This window comes from Papio anubis, chromosome 1 (assembly GCF_008728515.1).
Source record: "Papio anubis isolate 15944 chromosome 1, Panubis1.0, whole genome shotgun sequence".
In the NCBI taxonomy this organism is placed as follows: Eukaryota; Metazoa; Chordata; class Mammalia; order Primates; family Cercopithecidae; genus Papio; species Papio anubis.
In genome coordinates, this window is record NC_044976.1 from 27,535,786 (window position 1) to 27,554,232 (window position 18,447).

Sequence of the window (18,447 nt, forward strand, 5' to 3'; positions counted from 1 at the left end):
CAAATGAGTTGCAAATATGTTTTCCATTTGTTGACTTTTGACTTTGCCAAGAGTGTTTTTTAGCCATGCAAAAACATTAGATATTTATGGGATCAATTTATCCATCCTTTGTTTTTCTTTGATTCTGGATTTTATTTTTAAATTTTTATTTATTCTACTTTTTTTTTTTTCCCGAGACTGAGTCTCGCACTGTCACCCAGGCTGCAGTGCAGTGGCGCGATCTCGGCTCACTGCAACCTCTGCCTTCTGGGTTCAAGCATTCTCCTTCCTCAGCCTCCAGAGTAGCTGGGATTACAGTCACCTGCTACCACGCCCGGCTAATTTTTTTGTATTTTTAGTAGAGAAGGGGTTTGACTATGTTGGCCAGGCTGGTCTTGATCTCCTGACCTCGTGATCTGCCTGCCTCGGCCTCCCAGAGTGCTGGGACTGCAGGTGTGAGCCACTGCACCTGGCTTTTTTTTTTTTGAGATGGAGTCTCGCTCTGTCGCCCAGTCTGGTGTGTAGTGGTGCAATCTTGGCTCACTGTAGTCTCTGCCTCTGGGTTCAAGCAATTCTCCTGCATCAGCCTCCCAAGTAGCTGGGATTACAGGTATGTGCCACCACGCCTGGCTAATTTTTTTTGTATCTTTAGTAGAGACTGGGTTTCACCATATTGGCCAGGCTGGTTTCAAACTCCTGACCTCAGGTGAGGTGGCGTGAGCCATCACTCCCGGCAAGAAATCTATTTTGAAAGTAATAATTAGTGGCTGGGTGCGGTGGCTCACGCCTGTAATCCCAGCACTTTGGGAGGTCGAGGCAGGAGGATCACCTGAGGTCACGAGTTCAAGACCAGCCTGGTCAACATGGGGAAATCCCATCTCTACTAAAAATACAAAAAATTAGCCAGGTGTGATGGTGTGGGCCTGTAGTTCAGCTACTCAAGAGGCTGAGGCCAGAGAATTGCTTGAACCCAGGCGGCAGAGGTTGCAGTCAGCTGAGATCATGCCATCACACTCCAGCCTGGGTGACAAGAGCAAAACTCCATCTCAAAAACAGGCCACAGCGCCCGGCCTATTCTACTTTTTTAGAGATGGAATCTCGTTGTTTTCCTGCCTGGTCTTAAACTACTGGGCTCAGGCCGGGCACAGTGGCTCAAACCTATAATCCCAGCACTTTGGGAGGCCGAGGTGGGTGGATCACCTGAGGTCAGGAGTTCGAGACCAGCCTGGTCAACAGAGTGAAACCCCGTCTCTATTAAAAATACAAAAAATTAGCCGGACATGGTGGCAGGCGCCTGTAATCCCAGCTACTTGGGAGGCTGAGGCAGGAGAATAGCTTGAACCCAGGAGGCGGAGGCTGTAGTGAGCCAAGATCATGCCATTGCACTCCAGCCTGGGCAACAAGAGTGAAACTTTGTCTCAAAAAAGAAACAAACAAGCAACTGGGCTCAAGCAATCCTCCCTTCTCGACCTCCCAGTGTTGAGATTACAGGTGTGAGCCACTGCACCCGACCTCCTATATATTATTTTTTAAATTTAATTTTATTTTATTTTTTGAGACAGAGTTTTGCTCTGTCACCCAGGCTGGAATGCAGTGGCATGATCTTGGCTCACTGCAACCTATGCCTCCTGGGTTCACGTGGTTCTCCTGCCTCAGCCTCCTGAGTAGCTGGGACTACAGACCTGTGCCACCACGCCAAGCTAATTTTTATATGTATATTTTTGAGACAGAGTTTAACTCTTGTTGCCCAGACTGGAGTGCAATGGCACGATCCCCGCTCACTGCAACCTTTACCTCCTGGGTTCAAGTGATTCTCCTGCCTCAGCCTCCCGAGTAGCTGGGATTACAGGCATGTGCCACCACGCCCAGCTAATTTTGTATTTTTAGTAGAGACGGGGTTTCTCCATGTTGGTCAGGCTGGTCTTGAACTTCCAACCCCCCGGGTGAGTCACCCGCCTGGGCCTCCCAAAGTGCTGGAATTACAGGTGTGAGTGAGCTACCACGTGCGGCCATAATCTTTAATTCATTTGGAATTCAGTAAGGTGTGAGGAACATAACATTCTTAACAACTAGCAATCTGGCCTGGGCAACATGGCGAAAACCCGTCTCTACAGAAAAAACAACAAAAAAATTAGCCAGGCATGATGGTGCATGCCTGTAGTCCCAGCTACTTGGGAGGCTGAGGTGGGGGGATCTCCTGAGCCCAGGCAGGTTGAGGCTGCAGTGATCTGTGATCATGCCACTGTCCTCAAGCCTGGGTGTCAGAGTGAGACCCTATCAAATGCACACACACACACAAACAACAAAAACCACCAAAACAAAAATCCTAGCACTAAGCTTGGTTGTTATGTTAACCTATTGTACAGATGGGAAAGAGAGCCCTCCAGAGGGGAAATGCTTGTCCCTAAAACCTGCTCCTCCTTTCCCAATGCAAGTGGCACCACCATCAGCAAGGTGCCAAAGTTCAACCTTCAACCACCGCATTCAGTCTGTCCTTCTGATTATTCCTTCTAAATATTCACAAATTCATCCCTTCTTTCCATTCCCACTTCTTAAACTAGTTCAGGCCTCATAAGACTGTTCACAGTCAGGGCTTTTATATGTGCTACTCCCTCTGCCTGGAATATGGCTGGCTACGTAATTCAGGCCTCAGGCCTTCCTTGTCCACCTTATCTCAAATGCTATCTGTCATATTTCACAACACTTACTACACAGTCTGTAATTACCTTGTTTATTTATTTACTGGTGCATGGTCTTTCTCCACCACTGGAATGTAAGCTCGTTCGTCTCAGGGGCCCTGTTTTTTGTTTTCTGCTCTATCCCTAGCACCTAACAACAGTGCCTTTCACATAAAGAGTGTTTAAAATACTTATTGAATGAATACATAAATAATCTCTTACCTGGACTACTTCAGTGGCCTCCTGATTCTGCCTTTTTCTCATGCCTCCCCATGAGACACAGACTCAGGGAAATTTGAACTCCCTTCCAGTTGACATGTCAAGAACAAAATCAAGGAGTCTTGAGAAGAGTGTGACCTCCAAGGCCACCTGTGGAGCCAAAAGAATTGGAACTGTCTGCTGTAGTGACCAGATATGGTCAGCGGACCTGGCTTCTAGTGCCAGCTCTGCTGCCTGCTGTGTGATCTGGAACAACTCACTTCACGTCTCTCAAGGCTGCTGCTTCCATAAAGTGGTGACATTAATATCTCAATGACATAGGAAAGTTGTAAGAATCTCTTTTTTCTCTTTCAGAAGGTGCCAATGTCTCCTTTCCACTTACCTTTCAGCTAGCCCTGCTGTCTTACCAGGAATGTTCCTGCCTTCAGATGCAAGCAGATGTTGTACCAGGACTGGACCTTCTCTTCTCCACCATTTCCAGCTGCTCTGGCTTGGCCTAGTGCTCTACTCAGGGCATGGGGCCTGACAATAAGTGTGGGGCTGGTGGGTGTTCTGATGCACAACTACAGCCTGGCACACACAGGTTAACGCAAGAGCTTTTTTCTTTTCTTTTTTGAGACCGAGTCTCGCTCTGTTGCCCAGGCTAGAGTACAGTGGTAAGATCCTGGCTTACTGCAACCTCTGCCTCCGGGTTCAAGCGATTCTTGTGCCTCAGCCTCCTGAGTAGCTGGGACTACAGGCATGAGCTACCACGTCTGGCTAATTTTTTGTTGTATTTTTAGTAGAGACTGGGTTTCACTATGTTGGCCAGGCTGGTCTCAAACTCCTGACCTCAGGTTATCTGTGCACCTCGGTCTCCCAAACTTTATTCTTCTGGGCCTCAGTCTTCCCCTGAGGAAAATGGGCGTAATTATCTCATCTCCCAAGACAGAACACACTTATCAATTTTTTTTTTTTTTTTTTTTTTTGAGACAGAGTCGCCCAGGCTGGAGTGCAATGGTGCGATCTCGGCTCACTGCAACTTCTGCCTCTTGGGTTCAAGCAATTCTCCTGCTTCAGCCTCCCAAGTAGCTGGGACTAAAGACGCACACCACCATGCCTGGCTGAGTTTTGTATTTTTAGTTGAGATGGGGTTTCGCCATGTTGGCCACGTTAGCCTTGAACTCCTAGAGAGACCAGATCTTGAGGGGCCTCAAGGATCATGGGAAGGATTTGGAGTTTACTTTTTTTTTTTTCCTGAAACCGAGTCTCACTCTGTTGCCCAGGCTGGAATGCAGTGGTGCAATTTTGGCTCACTGAAACCTCCACCTCCTGGGTTCAAGCAATTCTCCTACCTCAGCATCTCAAGGAGCTGGGATTACAGGTGCCTGCCACCATGCCCGGCTAAGTTTTGTATTTTTAGTAGAGACGGAGTTTAACTATTTCAGCCAGGCTGGTCTCAAACTCCTGACTTGAAATGATCCGCCTGCCTTGGCCTCCCAAAATGTTGGGATTACAGGCGTGAACCACTACACCCGGCCTCCATTTACCAATATATACATTTTTTCTTTTTTTTTTTTTGAGACGAAGTTTTGTTCATTGCTGGAGTGCAACGGTGTGATCTTGGCTCACCGCAACCTCCACCTCCCAGGTTCAAGTGATTCTCCTGCCTCAGCCTCCCGAGTACCTGGGATTACAGGCATGCGCCACCACACCCAGCTAATTTTGTATTTTTAGTAGAGACAGTATTTCTCCATGTTGCTCGGGCTGGTCTCGAACTCCTGACCTGAGGCTATCTGCCCGCCTTGGCCTCCTAAAGTGTTAGGATTAAAGGCATGAACCACTGCGCCTGGCTTCCATTTACCAATATTATGGCAGCAACTATAGGTAGTCACCGGGTGGATGGTCCCAGAAGTCATGAAGCCACAGGGCTTCAGATAATGCTCAAGCTTTGTTTTAGCAGGTAATGCCTATTTGTCTTTTTTTTTTTTTTTTTTTTTGAGACACAGTTTCATTCTTGTTACCCAGGCTGGAGTGCAATGGTGCCATCTCGGCTCACTGTGACCTCCGCCTCCCAGGTTCAAGTGATTCTCCTGCCTCAGCCTCCCAAGTGGCTGGGATTACAGGCATGAGTCACCATGCCCAGCTAATTTTGTTTTTTGTTTTTGTTTGTTTGTTTGTTTTTTGAGATGGAGTCTCGCTCTGTCGCCCAGGCCGGAGTGCAGTGGCACGATCTCGGCTCACTGCAAGCTCCGCCTCCCGGGTTCACGCCATTCTGCCTCAGCCTCCCAAGTAGCTGGGACTACAGGCACCCGCCACCACGTCAGGCTAATTTTTTCTATTTTTTTAGTAGAGACGGGGTTTCACTGTGTTAGCCAGGATGGTCTTGATCTCCTGACCTCATGATCCGCCCGCCTCGGTCTCCCAAAGTGCTGGGATTACAGGTGTGAGCCACCGCGCCTGGCCTAATTTTGTATTTTTAGTAGAGACAGGGTTTCTCCATGTTGGTCAGACTGGTATCGAACTCACAACCTCAGGTGATCTGCCAGCCGCGGCCTTCCAAAGTGCTGGGATTACAGGTGTGAGCCACTGTGCCCGGCCTTTTTGTCTTCTTTTAATCTCCTGGAGCCAGGAATTCCTCCTTTAGCCATTTAAAAGAAATATATTGGCCCAGCACGGTGGCTCATGCCTGTAATCCCAGCACTTTGGGAGGCTGAGGCAGGCGGATCATGAGGTCAGATCGAGACCATCTTGGTTAACACGGTGAAACCCTGTCTCTACACACACACACACACACACATACATACACACACACACATATATGAAAAATTAGCCAGGCAGGGTGGCATGCGCCTATAGTCCCAGTTACTTGGGAGATTGAGGCAGGAGAATCCCTTGAACTCAGGAGGTGGAGGTTGCAGTGAGCCAAGATCATGCCACTGCGCTCCAGCCTGGGTGACGGAGCGAGACACCATCTCAAAAAAAAAAAAAGGGAATGTATTTACTTAGTGGGCCAGGAGAGCTGTCCCAGCTCCACAGAGATTATTCAGTCTGAATTTTTTTTGAGACAGAGTCTTGCTTTGATGCCCAGGCTGGAGTGTAGTGGCTCGATCTTGATCTCAGCTCACCGAGACCTTGACGTCCTGGGCTCAAGTGATCCTGCCACCCCAGCCTCCAAATAGCTGAGATTACAGGCACACGCCACTAAGTCTGGGTAATTTTTTTTTTTTTTTTTGAGATGGAGTCTTGCTGTGTCACCCAGGCTGGAGTGCAGTGGTGAGATCTCAGCTCACTGCAACTTCCGCCTCCCAGGTTCAAGCGATTCTTGTGCCTCAGCCTCCTTAGTAGCTGGGATTACAGGCACCCACCACCATGCCTGGCTAATTTTTATTTTATTTTAAGTTTTTTGTATGAGAAGGAGAGTCACTCTTGTTGCCCAGGTTGGAGTGCAATGGCGCGATCTCGACTCACTGCAACCTCCACCTGCTGAGTTCAAGCGATTCTCCTGCCTCAGCCTCCTGAAAAACTGGGATGATAGGCGTGCACCACCACTCCCAGCTAAGTTTTGTATTTTTAGTAGAGACGGGGTTTCACCATGTTGGCCAGGGTGGTCTCGAAGTGACCTCAGGTGATCTGCCTGCCTCGGCCTCCCAAAGTGCTGGGATTATAGGTGTGAGCCACTGCATCTGGCTAATTTTTATATTTTTAGTATAGATGGGATTTCACCACGTTGGCCAGGGTGGTCTCGAACTGACCTCAGGTGATCTGCCTGCCTCAGTTTCCCAAAGGGCTGGGGTTACAGGTGTGAGCCACCATGCCCAGGCAATTTTTGTATTTTTGTAGAGATGGGGTCTCCTCATGTTGCCCACGCTGGTCTCGAACTCTTGGGCTCAAGTGATCTGCCCGCCTAGGCTTCCCAAAGTGCTGGGATTACAGGCGTGAGCCACCGTGCCCAGCTTTTTTTTTTTTTTTTTTTGAGAGGAAGTCTTGCTCTGTCACCAGGCTGGAGTGCAGTGGTGGGATCTTGGCTCCCTGCAACCTCCACCTCCCAGGTTCAAGTGATTCTCCTGCCTCAGCCTCCTGAGTAGCTGAAATTACAGGTGCCCGCCACCATGCCCGGCTAATTTTTGTATTTTTATAGAGATGGGTTTCACCATCTTGGCCAGCATATTCTTGATCTCTCGACCTCGTGATCCACCTGCCTTGGTCTCCCAAAGTGTTGGGATTACAGGCATAAGCCACCGCGCCTGACCTGCTGTCCCATTCTTAACATAGTCAAAGATGGCTGGGTAAACTCCAGGAATCACATCTGCATATCCAGCTATAAGGAAGGTGGAAGGGGAAGGGGAAGAAAAGGTTGCAGGATGCAGGCCAGCTATATTTTAAAGAGGTTCCTGGGCTGGGCACAGTGGTTTACACCTGTAATCCCAGCACTTTGGGAGGCAGAGGCCAGCGGATCATCACCTAAGGTCAGGAGTTCAAGACCGGCCTTTCCAACAAGGGGAAACACTGTTTCTACTAAAAATACAAAAACTAGCTGGGCGTGGTGGCGGGCACCTGTAATCCCAGCGACTTGGGAGGCTGAAGCAGGAGAATTGCTCGGACCTGGGAGGTGGAAGTTGCAGTGAGCCGAGATTGTGCCACTGCACTCCAACCTAGGTGACAGAGCAAGACCCCATTTCTCCATTAAAAAAAAAAAAAAAAAAAAAAAAAAGAGGTTCTTAAGAAACTGACACCTAACACCTCTGCTTACATCACTTGGGGCAGATCTTGTTAGCTGCAAGGGATGCAGAGAAACGGTGTTTATTCCGGCCTACTATATACCCACCTAAAAGTGGTAGGTTTTAATTCTCAGGAAGAGAATGGGGAAAATGAAACAGTTCTAACATAAATGCCCTGTTTCTACAACTGCCTAATCTGGTCTCTTAGTCTGTAATGCTTGTCACCCTTCCCTGAGTAAATTATAATCATCCTTTAAAGATCAGTCCAAATGTCACCTCCAGACCCCTAAACGTACAAGGAATCATTGCCTTCACTGTTCTCAGGACATTCTGCATGTTCCTCCAGATCTTGAAGCATGGTATTACTTACATTCCTGTATGCCTACTCTTAGAGTGGGCACCAGGGGCCTGCTCCTTCACCAGGACTAAGGCTCACCACTCTCCCTAAACCCCAACCTTACGGATTCCCCTGGAATAATCCTTTTTTTTTTTTGAAACAGAGTCTCTCTCTCTTGCCCAGGCTGAAGTGCAGTGGCACGATCTCAGCTCACTGCAACCTCTGCCTCCCTGGTTCAAGTGATTCTCCTGCCTCAGCCTCCTGAGTAGCTGGAACTACAGGTACACACCACCACGCCCTGCTAATTATAGGTGTGAGGCACCTCACCTGGCCTAAAAGAACCTAATCTTAATTTTACTCCTGTGGCCTCTGGCAGCCTTCCCTCCTTCTTAGGCTTTTTTCACTTGCCTGCATTGATCATCTGTATAATCACTTGTCCCATTAACTTAGAGGACAGGGAACAGGAAAGAGTTGGGGCTGATCTTGAGCCCAGAAGGTGGCAAATTTTCCCCAGAGGGCAATGCAGACCTTTCCCAGCCCCAGGCTGAAGCTGAGTCCTTTTTTCCAGCAGACACACAAGATGCTCCCAAAGAAAAGATGATTATGCTAGGAGTCTGTGTGCAAATTGGCACGCAATTAAAACTTCCGGCCGGGCGCGGGGGCTCACGCCTGTAATCCCAGCACTTTGGGAGGCCGAGGTGGGTGGATCACGAGGTCAGGAGTTCAAGACCAGCCTGGCCAACATGGTGAAACCCCGTCTCTACTAAAAATACAAAAATTAGCCGGGTGTGGTGGCATGCGCCTGTAGTCCCAGCCACTCGGAAGGCTGAGGTAGGAGAATCACTTGAATCTGGGAGGCGGAGGCTGCAGAGAGCCGAGATCACCCCACTGCACACCAGCCCAGGCGACAGGGTGAGACTTTGTCTCAAAAATAAATAAATAAATAAATAAAATAAATACATAAATAAATAAAACCTTCTGAGCCAGTTTTTTCCATATTGCTCCACTCCTAAAATCCCTTGGTGCCTCCCTAGGGCTTCAGGGTAAGTCCTGACATCATGGTCCTTTGTGATCTGACCCTCGCCCATGTCTCCCACCTCAGTTCCCACATTTCCTCCATGTCTAAGACAGCAGCTACACTTGACTGCAGTTCCCTGAGTGCCAGGCTCTCAGGCCTCTGAACTCTCATATGTGCTGTTGGCTTTGCTTGATATGCAGTTTCCTGCTCGGTATTCAAGACTGGCTGTAGAAGATACCTCCTCTAGGAATCCTTCCTTGATACCCTCAGGCAGAACTGGGGCCCCTGTGTGTCCTCCCAAGGCCCTCTGAACACCTCCATGTCAGTGACCTCATCATTACACTGTACTGGTCAATCTTACACTAGGCTAAGCAACCTGAGGGCCAGCAGCACTTCTTTCATTGGTATCCTTAGCTTTGGGCACACACTAGGCACTCAATAAATGAGTCCTAAATGAGGCTCCTGAGTGCTGGGTACAGAGGGCCAGGTGATAAGGGAGACACCCTGAAGCCTCTGTTCTTTGCTTTGAGCAAATGAATCGTGAAGCAAATACCAATATGTCACATGTCAAGCTCTTCTCTCGGCCTGAATAAAGCTCACTCATTTGTCAGGGCCCACCTTCAAACTTCACAGAAGCATACCCCTGACCCTGGGGCCTAGGGCAAGATCTTCATTCTGCTCTTACAGCACCCCAGAGATCTTCTTTACAGCATTAGTCACTATGGTAATTACTGTGAGACTGTTTAATGCAGGGTTTATCAATGACCTCATGAACATTGAACATTTGGGAGCTGAATTTTTTTTTTTTTTGAGATAGGGTCTTGCTCTGTCGCCTAGGCTGGAGTGCAGTGGCATGATCATGGCTCACTGCAGTCTAGACCTCCCAGGCTCAGGTAATCCTCTCACCTCAGCCTCCCGAGTAGCTGAGACTACAGGTGCACAGCACCACGGGTGGCTGATGTTTGTATTTTTTGTAGAGATGGCGTTTCACCATGTTGCCTAGGCTGACCTTGAACTCCTGGGCTCAAGTGATCCGCTCGCCTTGGCTACCCAAAGTACTGGTATTACAGGTGTGAGCCACCGTGCCAGGCCTTGGGTAATTCTTTGTTTTTTTTGAGACGGAGTCTCGTGCTGTGTCACCCAGGCTGGAGTGCAGTGGCGCGATCTCGGCTCACTGCAAGCTCCGCCTCCCAGGTTCACGCCATTCTCCTGCCTCAGCCTCCGAGTAGCTGGGACTACAGGCGCCCGCCACCACGCCCGGCTAATTTTTTGTATTTTTAGTAGAGACGGGGTTTCACCATGTTAGCCAGGATGGTCTCGATCTCCTGACCTCGTGATCCACCCACCTCGGCCTCCCAAAGTGCTGGGATTACAGGCTTGAGCCACCGCGCCCGGCCCGGGTAATTCTTTGTTGCAGGAGGCTGTTGCGTGTCCTGTGGTGGGTTTAACAGCAGTACTCACTCTGCCTGCTAGATGCCAGTAGCAACCTCCTCCCCAAGCTGTGACTGCCAGAAATATTCCCAGACATTGTCAAATGTCTCCTGGGGGTAAAATTGCCCCTGGTTGAGAACCACTGGTATACTGTCTTTGTCTTCAGTTAGAACGGCAGTTCCATGAGAGTGGAGACCCCACGTCCTCGTTCCTCAGGGCTCTGATGACCTCAGCCTGGCATTGACTCTTCCGTGCAGCTGATCCTCCCGAAGCCCTGGACCGGGCTGCACACTCCTGAGAAGCACAGCAAAGTGCTCGTTCTACAGGACCCTCCTCTGTGGGCTTGTGCAGCTTGAAGCCAGGGATGGTGGCCTACTGGTCTTTGCCCTGGCAGTGTCCACCCAGGCTTTGCTTTCAGGGTGGTCAGAAAATGATTACTGGGGGAACACGTGACAGAAAAGCAGGAAGGGGGCCTCTTGGTGCTGTGAGCTGACCAGTGCAGAGTGACGGTCCTTGACAGGGATGACTTCTACTTTTTGGAAGGAAGAGTTCAGACTTTATTAGATACCTTAAGGCTGGCCCTGGGGAAAACCACAGCTGGCTTCACCATCCTCCTAATAGGAAGAGGCAGTGAGGAGAGCAGTAGTCTGGGGAAGGTGGGAACCCCGACTGAGGGGCCTGCACCCAGCCCCTCAGATCTGCTTCCCTTCTCACGTCACTCCGGCTCTTTTGGGATGATCACATGGTGAGAATCTGCTTTGAAGACATGAAGGGCTTCATGGAGGCTTCCAAAGCAGACTGGTAGTCCTGCAGCGGGACCTGGGAGCAGGCAGGGGCTGTGAGTTGGCCTCGGCGGATGAGATCGCACAGTGTGAGGATCAGCTCCTTGAACTGGTCTGCGGGAGGTTGGAGGAAATCAGACAGGGGAACAGCAGCTGGAGATTGGTGAGATGTGGCACGGGGCTGCCCTATGGACAGGAGCTGGCACCGAGCTCCAATAAAGCCTTGAGTCCTGGCTGTGCCAAGGATGGGGTGGCTGTGGAGGCAGCCTGGTCCCTGCCTGTCTTTAGGACAGTGAGGTCCAGGTGGGGAGAGAGGAACACAGGAGTGGCTCTACGGTCTGAGGGGCAGGCAGGCAAAGACCACTCTTCAGAGTGGTGATTAAGATGGCACAGACTCACAGAACCTAACTGCAGTGGAGCCAGGAGCACTGAATGGTGGGAGGAGAAGGATGGCGGAGGCAGGGAGGCCAGAGGAGGCACAGGGAGGGAGTGGGTGTGCCTGGCATGCCAAGTGATGTGGAACAGTCGAGCTCTGCTCAGGAAAAGGAGCTCTCCCTGAGAGCCCAGGACTCCCTTAGAACCCCACGACCTGAGGCCACCAACATCCCCTCCCTGGGCCTGCCTCCTCTGAAGGACCCTATATGGTACAGGAAGTTGAGAAGTGAAGGCCTTAGCTGAGAAGTGTTTTTCCATAGACATAAATTCATTCAACCTTCAAATCTAGTCATATCTACTGGTTAAAACACTTCAGTGGCTCCTCAGTTGCCTTTAAGAGTGAGTCTTGGCTGGGCGCGGTAAATCATGCCTATAATCCCAGCACTCTGGGAGGCTGAGGCGGGTGGATCCCTTGAGCCCAGGAGTTTGAGACCAGTCTGGGCAACATGATGAAACCCCATCTCTACTAAAAATACAAAAACTAGCTGGACATGGTGGCATGTGCCTGTGGTCCTAGCTACTTGGGAGGCTGAGGGGAGGATCACCTGACCCGAGGAGGTTGAGGCTGTAGTGAGCTGTGAACACACCACTGCACTCCAGCCAGGGCAACAGAGCGATACCTTGTCTCAAAACAAATAACCCCCCAAAACAGCAAAAAAACCCCAGTGAGTCTGAATGCCTTAATCAGGTTTATAAGGCCTTTTGTAACCTGGTCACAACCCACTCACCCAATTTCTCAGCCCCAGCTCAGATCTAGCACTCCAGGTCGCTCGGAAGCACTTCAGTGCACATACGATTTTCGATTTTTTCTGCCTGAAACACTGTATTCACACTACCACCTTCCTCCCCTTCACTTGGATAATCCCATGTTATTCTTCATCCTGAGTTTGGAGATCCCACTCTAGGGAGCCAGTCCTCCAGGAGATGAACAGGAGATGATCTGTTCACATCCTGGCTGCATCCCTCCCCGTGGGGAGGTGACTTTGGGCATACTACTTAACCACTCTGAACCTCGATTTCCTCCTCTGTCAAACACGGCTAACAAGAGTTTAAACTTATGAATTTAAACTGAGGCAGAGATTAAGTAACTTGCCCAGGGTCCCACCACTGTCTAGGCAGAACCTCTACCCAGTAGTGTGGAAGCAGATTTGAACCCAGGCAGGCTGGCTCCAGAGTCTATTCTCTCTACTTTGCTATCCATCTTTCCCCACTGTCAGCTCTTCAGGATGGGGGCAGTGTCTGTTTTGTCCTGTGCCCCTAAGACTAACCTAGTTTAGTCCAATAACTATTTGCTGACTGTAGCTGGCCTAACGCTATTCTCTTTGATCCTTCTGTGGGACTGGGGACCCAATCACCCCTCCAGGGCTCAGTAGCTGGTCATTTCTGCTGCCATTTTTAGGCACTGCCCTCATCTGTGACTCCTTGCACTGGGCCGTGCACTCACCTGGACTGTGGTCCTTCTTCCACTGGGACAACCAAAAGCCCCGAAGTTTGAGATCCTTAAAAATGAGCAGGCTCTGTGGACACAGGAAGGACATGCTGGGCTCTGAGGGCAAGAACTTCAGGCATCGCTTAAGGGTACAGACTCCCCTCCAGGGACGGGGCATTGCCTAAGTTTAGACCGCTGTCGTGCCAGGGGATGTGGCCTGGCTGAGGTGTCTGGCCTGGCTCCAGGCATGCCTCCCTCCGACCCAGCTTACCACAGAGGCTATGACGGGCTGCTTGGCCATCCCCCCATAGGTTACCATGGTTCCTCCACGCCTAAAGAGTCCAAAGAGAACAAAGACTGGGTGCAAAGTAGAGACAGAGCCCTTCCTGAACCTGCCATGGTGCTTCTGCTTCAACCCTGGTTCCTAAACCCTGCTCTCAGAATCTCTGGGGAAGGTTGAAAAATACAGATTCCGGCTGGGTGCAGTGGCTCATGCCTATAATTCCAGCACTTTGGGAGGCTGAGGCAGGTGGATCACTTGAGCCCAGGAGTTCAAGACCAGCTTAGGCAACAAAAGGAGACCCCATCTCTATTAAAAAAGTACAAAAAATTAGCCGGGCAAGGTGGCATGCCTGTAGTCTCAGCTTCTTGGGAGGCTGAGGTGGGAGAATCACTTGAGGGCGTGAAAGTGAGGCTGCAGTGAGCCCTGATCACACTACTGCACCCTAGCCTGGGCAACAGAGTGAGACCCTATCTCAGAAAATAAATAAATAAATAAATGCTGGGGATGGCAGCTCACACCTGTAATACCAGTGCTTTGGGAGGCCAAGGTGGGAGGATTGCCTGAGCCCAGGAGTTTGAGAACAGCCTGGGCAACACAGTGAGACCCTGTGTCTACAAATAATAATAAAAAAAATTAGTTGCGCATGGTGGTACATGCCTGTGGTCCCACTCAGGAGGCTGAGGTGGGAGGATCACTTGAGACTGGGAGGTTGAGGCTGCAGTGAGCCGAGATTGCACTGCTGCACTCCAACCTAGGCAACACAGTGAGACTGTCTCAGTATAAAACAAAACAACAAACCAGATTCCTAGGTCCAATCCCAGACCCAATGAATCAGGATACAAGAATGTATATTAAACACACACACACCCCCCATCTGGATGACTTGGATGTTTAGCCAGGGTTGGGAATCCACTGATCTAACCCAACCAGTCAGGCTTTGATTAAGTGCTGAAAAGAAACTTGCTCTCCCCAGATGAGCTCGAGGCCTGAGTTCAGCCTTGGCTCTGCTTTCACTACAGGTGTCCGACCTTGGGTGATGCAGTGAAAATGGCCCAGACCTCATCTCTTCATCTGTCAATGCTCATTCTAAGAATCAATGTGAGGAAACAGCTCTACAGATATCTACAGATAAGGAGTGATGTGGATGGTGGAGGGAACAATGACAAGCGTCCTCTCACTGCAGGAGGTGCCTTCTCAGTACCTGCTGTCTGACACCCACACCCCGACGTCAGCTGACATACGGGAGTGAAGCTAATATAATTTCTAAGTGAATAAGCCTGGAGTTCACATGCTTGACTTAACCTGTGTTCCCCTCCCCACTCCCTGGCTCTTCTAGGAGTCTGTTGATCAAGGATGACTTCAAGCACATTTGGGGACAATACAAGGTAGACTTTGAAAACTACCGAATGGAAGGAGCTGCTGTCCTAGGGCAGGTACTTCTGTCCCTGAGGCTGCTGGGTAGTTTGGTCTTAAGTGCCCCTCGACTGCCACCTGCTGTAGAAAGTAGCTCCTGGGAGCCAAGCCCTCTCTCCTCTGTATCCCTGCTGCACTTGGTCTAATCAGACTAGTAGCTAACACTTACCAGGCTTCTACTATGTGCCAGGCACAGTTCTAAGCATTTTGCATGTACTGCCTCAGGGAATCCTCGTAACAACCTTGTTTTAGAGATGAGAAAGCTGAAGCCCATCCATCATTTGTACAGCAATTTGTATATCACCCAGTGTCCTTTAGACCAGTGGTCCCTAACCTTGTTGGCACCAGGACCGGTTTCATGGAAGACGATTTTTCCGTGGACTGGAGGAAGGAAGATGGTTTTGGGATGAAACTGTTCCACCTCAGATCCTCAGGCATTAGATTCTCATAAGGAGCACGGGACCTGGATCCCTTGCATGCGTGGTTCACAACAGGGTTCACAGGCCTATGAGAATCGAATGTTGCTGCTGATCTGTCAGGAGGCAGAGCTCAGGGAGCCATGCTCGCTCACCCACCGCTCACCTCCTGCTGCGTGACCTGGTTCCTAACAGGCCACGAACTGGCACTGGTCTGAGGCGTGGGGGTTCCTGTGTTAGATTACCCTTCAGAGGCAGAGGGTTTATAAAACCCCCATTTTAAAGATGAAGAGACGGAGGCCTGGATTGCTTTTCACGTATTGCCTAACTTTCCATAGGCCCACAGCTAGTAAGTCACAGACAGAGCTGGGGCTTGAACCCAGTCATTCTGACTCCAGTGCCTACACTCATAACTACTGCACAACGCTTCCTCCTGCAATGACATTGGGATTGAGGTCTGCCACCGGGGCTGTCAGGTATAGGGCTGAAGCGGTGTGCTCAAATGTGGGGTCAAGCCTGGCTCTCCTGCTGACTAGACTTTGGGCCAGGTACCTGACCTCTTTGAGCCTGGTTTTTTTTTTTTTTTTTTTTTGAGACACAGTCTGTCTCTGAAGCCCAGGCTGGAATGCAATGGCACGATCTTGGCTCACTGCAACCTTCACCTCCTGGGTTCAAGCGATTCTCCTGCCTTAGCCTCCCAAGTAGCTGGGATTACAGGTGTCTACCACCATGCCTGGCTAATTTTTGTATTTTTAGTAGAGACGAGGTTTCACCATGTTGGCCAGGCTGGTTTCGAATTCTTGACCTCAGGTGATCCACTTGCCTCGGCCTCCCAAAGTGCTAGGTTTACATGCATGAGCCACTGCACCCGGCCTGGGCCTCATTTTTGAAAAGTATAAAACAGAGATTAGAACTGCACCCCCTGTCTAGGTGGTTGTGGGAGGGGTAAGTCAAGCACTGCACAGTCTGGTGCATGATGAATACTCACCACAGCGCTCTGGCCACGTGACTCGCCTGCTCATCTAGCCTGTGAGATCTCAGAGGGCGCATCAGTGCCACGGCCCTCTCTGTGCCTGGTAGCTAGTAAGTGCTCAGCAAGTATGTGCTAGCTGAATCCGTGCTACTGAGGGGGTTCCTGCCTTAGTTAGGAAGTGTCTTTTTACGCACACTCTAGCTCAAGAAGGTTATTTTATTTATTTATTTATTTTTGAGACGGAGTCTCCCTCTGTCGCCCAGGCTGGAGTGCAGTGGTGCGATCTCAGCCCACTGCAAGCTCCACCTCCTGGGTTCATGCCATTCTCCTGCCTCAGCGTCCCCAGCAGCTGGGACTACGGCGCCCGCCACCACACCCAGCTAATTTTTTGTATTTTTAGCAGAGACGGGGTTTCACTGTGTTAGCCAGGATGGTCTCAACCTCCTGACCTCATGATCCGCCCGCCTCAGCCTCCCAAAGTGCTGGGATTATAGGCGTGAGCCATCATGCCTGGCCTAGAAGCTTATATTAAAGGAAAGAAGAATGAAGGACATGCATTAATATTGTCAACAAGGCTTATCCCCCTTGGTGGTGGGGTGATAGGTAACTTTTATTTCTTTTTTGAGATGGAATCTCCCTCTATCACCCAGGCTGGAGTAGAATGGTGTGATCTCAGCTCACTGCAACCTCCACCTCCTGGATTCAAATGATTCTTGTGCCTCAGCCTCCCGAGTAGCTGGGATTACAGATGCCTGCCACCACACCCAGCTAGTTTTTTTGTATTTTTAGTAGAGATGGAGTTTCGCCATGTTGGCCAGGCTGGTCTTAAACTCCTGACCTCAAGTGATCTGCTCGTCTTGTTGGGATTTTATAAGCATGAACCACCATGCCTAGCCAGGTAACTTAAAAAAAAAAAAATTAAAATTTTTTTTGTAGTGATCGGGTCTCACTGTGTTACCCAGGCTGGTCTCGAACTCCTGGCCTCAAGTGATGCTTTCTCCTTGGCCTCCCAAAGTACTGGGATAATAGGCATGAGCCACAGTCCCAGCCAACAGGAAACTTTTATGCTTAAGTTTTCCTTTGCAATTTCACATGTTTTCAAAATGTTTTGTAATAAGCATAATGTTCCCTTTAAAATTAGAATCTATTTTAAAAGCTAGTACAAATTTGGAAGGTTAAATAAGCTAGGACTAAGTGACTTTTTCAGACATCCCTAGGTTATAAATCCTTGACTATTCCTCTATGGCAGACAGCTTAGCAGTCTACTTCTGGGGTCCCTTGGAAAAATAAAGCTGGATAGGCCTTTTGGTCATCTACAAAGGAGGAGGCTGAGAAAGCAGTGCCCAGATAGCTGGATGACTTTGGTCCTAGTTTCCACTTAACATTGTGCTGACCTGGTCTTGGCTTGAACTGGCCACTGGGACTCGGTCACTTGATGGTCATCCCAGCTAAAGACCTGGAGAGTTCCGGCGAGCTGGACCTGCAGGCCCAAGGGACTTACGCTAACTGCCGCAGCAGCTCTGTGGAGCTTTTCCCACCGACACAGTTGAGAGCAAGCCGTGGCTGGGGCATGTCCTGGAAAGCAACAAAAGTGCAGTGAGGGAGCGACCCCCCTCTACATGTGGGGTCTGAAGCTTGCCCAAGTGCTGTGTTAGAAGGAGGGAGTAAATAAAATGAGATGTTTATGCCTTTGTTTGCGTGCATGCACGCGTGTATGTGTTTATGCCTTTGAACTCACCTTTTTCTCTGCTTAGGAAGGGTCTTTCCTTTCTTTTTTCTTTTTCTTCCTAAGACAGGGTCTCACTCTGTTACCCAGGCTGGAGTGCAGTGGTGCAATCATGGCTCACTGCTACCTCACCCTCCCAGGCTCAAGCAATCCTCCCACCTCAGCCTCCCGAGTAGCTAGGACTGCAGATGTGTATCATGATGCCCAGATAGTTAAAAATTTTTTTGTAGAGACAGAGACTATGTTGCTCAGGCTAGCCTCAAACTCTCAGACTCAAGCAATCCGCCTGCCTTGGCCTCCCAAAGTGTTGGGATTACAGGCATGAGCCACCTCATCTGGCCAAGAAGGGCCTTTTCTGTAGCAACTTAATCCTGTTGTCCATTTTAGGATCTGGCAGAACTCATCTTCTCTGGGAAAGAATAGGCAAAGGGCATCTGCATGCAGTTTGGTGGGCTTTGGTTCCCTGTGTGCTCCCCTTTTCAGTCCTTGTGACTTGGCTAATATTATATATGCTGATCTACTGCTTCAGAAATGTTTGCAAGAAGTGCACGCTCTTGAGTGTGTGTCTTTGGTTCCTCCTGATGGTTCAGTAAAAAGGGGCTGAGGGTCTGGTCCCTTACTAGGCATG

General features: G+C 49.7%; 1 protein-coding gene across 4 annotated transcripts in view; it reads right to left on the minus strand.

Moving 5' to 3' along the window:
- Positions 1–10,895: 10,895 nt before the first annotated feature.
- Positions 10,896–18,447, minus strand: part of MECR (mitochondrial trans-2-enoyl-CoA reductase) — a 37,137-nt gene continuing 29,585 nt past the window's right edge. For 3 of the 4 annotated variants that reach the window (XM_031666297.1, XM_031666312.1, XM_031666314.1), the window contains 4 exons: positions 17,595–17,668; positions 13,280–13,340; positions 13,024–13,096; positions 10,896–11,258 (listed from right to left, as the gene is read on the minus strand). In XM_031666297.1, the coding sequence (XP_031522157.1) occupies positions 11,101–11,258; positions 13,024–13,096; positions 13,280–13,340; positions 17,595–17,668 (366 nt within the window). In that variant the 3' untranslated portion in view covers positions 10,896–11,100. The remainder of the gene's footprint in view (positions 11,259–13,023; positions 13,097–13,279; positions 13,341–17,594; positions 17,669–18,447) is intronic. The other variant, XM_031666307.1, reaches the window with a different exon arrangement.